Source organism: Pygocentrus nattereri, chromosome 2, assembly GCF_015220715.1.
Source record: "Pygocentrus nattereri isolate fPygNat1 chromosome 2, fPygNat1.pri, whole genome shotgun sequence".
NCBI lineage: Eukaryota > Metazoa > Chordata > Actinopteri > Characiformes > Serrasalmidae > Pygocentrus > Pygocentrus nattereri.
This window is the reverse complement of record NC_051212.1, coordinates 44,542,897-44,545,396: the sequence shown is the minus strand read 5'-3', so window position 1 is coordinate 44,545,396 and position 2,500 is coordinate 44,542,897. Positions and strand designations below refer to the sequence as shown.

At 40.6% G+C, this 2,500-nt stretch overlaps 1 gene segment (V, D, J or C); it reads right to left on the bottom strand.

The window, feature by feature from the left end:
* Positions 1-722: 722 nt before the first annotated feature.
* On the bottom strand, positions 723-1,942 carry LOC119262057. The segment is given in 3 exon segments: positions 723-1,008; positions 1,543-1,746; positions 1,829-1,942. Coding segments are annotated over 3 exon segments (423 nt in total).
* Positions 1,943-2,500: the final 558 nt, after the last annotated feature.

Here is a 2,500-nt window from a genome sequence, read left to right as displayed (position 1 = left end):
AATTAGGGTTTGCAATAAAGTAATATTAAATCTCTAACTAAAATGTACAGATGATGATCTAGTCTCTCAAAATTCAATTTCTAAAAAGTGTTCAGTTTTTGTATTGATTCAAATTTTCAGATTCACTTTTTACAATAACATCCAGACGTCATACAAGCAAAAACCCATATAGCTTTAATATGACACATACAACTTAGTAGAGTAACCCAAATAGGAAACTGCCATAAACTGAAGAATATAAATTATCTTCTAAAATGACTTTTCTAAGTACAGTTCATTCAGAGAGTTAAGTAAATGTAATGGTGTAAATACAGCATGCAACTACTTATTGTGGATATTGGATCATGATTTAGTGCAGATATGGCAGATTTACACTAACCCTTTTCAAATGTAGCATCAGTATCCAGATACGTTCGTATTCTTGTGATTAAATAAAGCTTTAATTGTGTCACTCTAGTCATGTTAGAGTTTGCATTATTATTGCGTGATTTATTATTGATAAGATTGGAGTGCAAACTACATGCATTTTAATCTGAAGAATAGTGGGATGTCTTACAACCTTGCTTCACTTTGTGTTCAGAGAGAGTGTAATAGCAGATAATACATTGTGTTTTGGATGTTACTTCAATCTGATTGTGTTCAAAGCAAATAGAAGGTGTTTTAAGTTTCTGTAAAGCGTGTCAGAGACTTTCTGTCACTGGGCTCCATCTCTAAGAACACAGTAGTAGAGAGCTGTATCTGCCATAATTAGTCTGTAACTGAACTCAGTGGATGAACTGGATGTAGATGATGAAAATCTGCTGTCTGAGGTATGACTATAACTCTCCCGTCAAGCTCCTCTCTGCAGTAAATACTGTAGAGCTCTGTTAGGATACTGTCTGCACCAGTAGAGAAAGATATTGTCACTGCTTGTTACATAAGAGCATTTCTGTGTAACTGATTGTCCCTTTTTCCTAAAAACTTCAGTGTCCTGATCATCTGGTCCAATTCGGTCAGCACCAAGCACACCTGTAGGAAAAGTAGAAAGAAAGAAAATTGAACATTTTACTAAAGTGTTAATTTTTCTAATACTTCTGAGCACATCTTCACAGTGGGTACCTGATGTCTGCAAATAACACACATAAATAACTATTCATACTATAAAAATAAATAAATAAATAAATAAATAAATAAATAAATAAGTGTTAGCGGTGTCTTTGTCTGGGTTTGTGGTTCACTGATGTCATGGTGTAGTAAGGAAATAAGTTTCTGTACAGCCTCTCAGGGACTTTGTATCACTAGGTCTACTCTAAGAGCACAGTGGTAGAGCGCAGAGTCTGACAGCTTTAGTTAATAATAAGTTCAGGAGATGTATCAGTTGTTGTTGCTTCAATTCGAAGGTCAGTGGGGAGACTCTGGTCACTACTGTGTGATTTTGCTCCTTTATACAGTAATTACTCAGGAGCTTCATTAACACACTCTCTGTACCAGGATGCCAACATTGTTAGAAAAGCAGCAGATGCTGGTTCTTTGAAATGCTCATATGAGTCAACCAGTACTTACATAACCAAGCTGATGAATCAGCTTCAACAGGATCTCCAGATTCAGTGGTGGAGAGGAGGAATTCTGGTTTGGATCTGGAATATTGATGATACCAAAACAAGCCATATGGAGAAACACTGTAGTTGTAGGAGAGAGTAACAGTCTCACCATCTCTGGCAGGGATAACAGACCCATAAGATCTTATCACATTTTCAAAAGAGTCACCTGTTAGAAACGAAAGTGGAAACACTAATGTTAAGAAATTTTGATGATAAACTGAAAAACAGGGGTTTAAAGTATCTCTTACCTGTTAATACTGAAAGAATCAGAAATGCACAGAAGAACATGATGGTTAAAGAAAATAACAGCAAGAGGAAAAGTCAGAAATGAGGCCTGTCTTCTGTGAAAGCACACAGCTCCACCTTCTGACACTCTCAGAGGATTCCATGTCTGTTACAGCTGCACACCCACCCCCAGTGGGTGGGGGAGAAAGTAAAAAAGGGAAATAACAAAACAATGCCACGGCGATGGTTCACCAACTGCTGCTCCTGAGAAAAGAGAAGAATGTGTACCTGAGACATATAGCACTTGGAAATACTGCACAAATGACTGTGATGTATGTGTATGTGGGTGAGGGTGTGTGTGTGTGTGTTTGTGAGTGCAGTACAGTATAAATTTGTCACAAGATGCACTCAATAGCGAGGGCAGAAAGCTGCGACAACATCTCCCCAGAGGCGAGAGGAAGGCATAGAAAGACCAGGGAATCCTGCCCGCCGCGGCCCCACCAGGAGCAGTGGGGACCCTGGGCCGCATCTCCCAGTGACCCCTGCATGCCCACCCCAGCGGAAGGGAGAGGGGGACTCCGGACAGCACCCCCCCCCAGCCATGGAGCGCAGGTCCAGGGGAACCAGAGGAACCAGAGCCGCCCCCAGGATGCCCCCCCCCATCACGAGGCAGCAGCAAAGACCCAGCGCCTCAT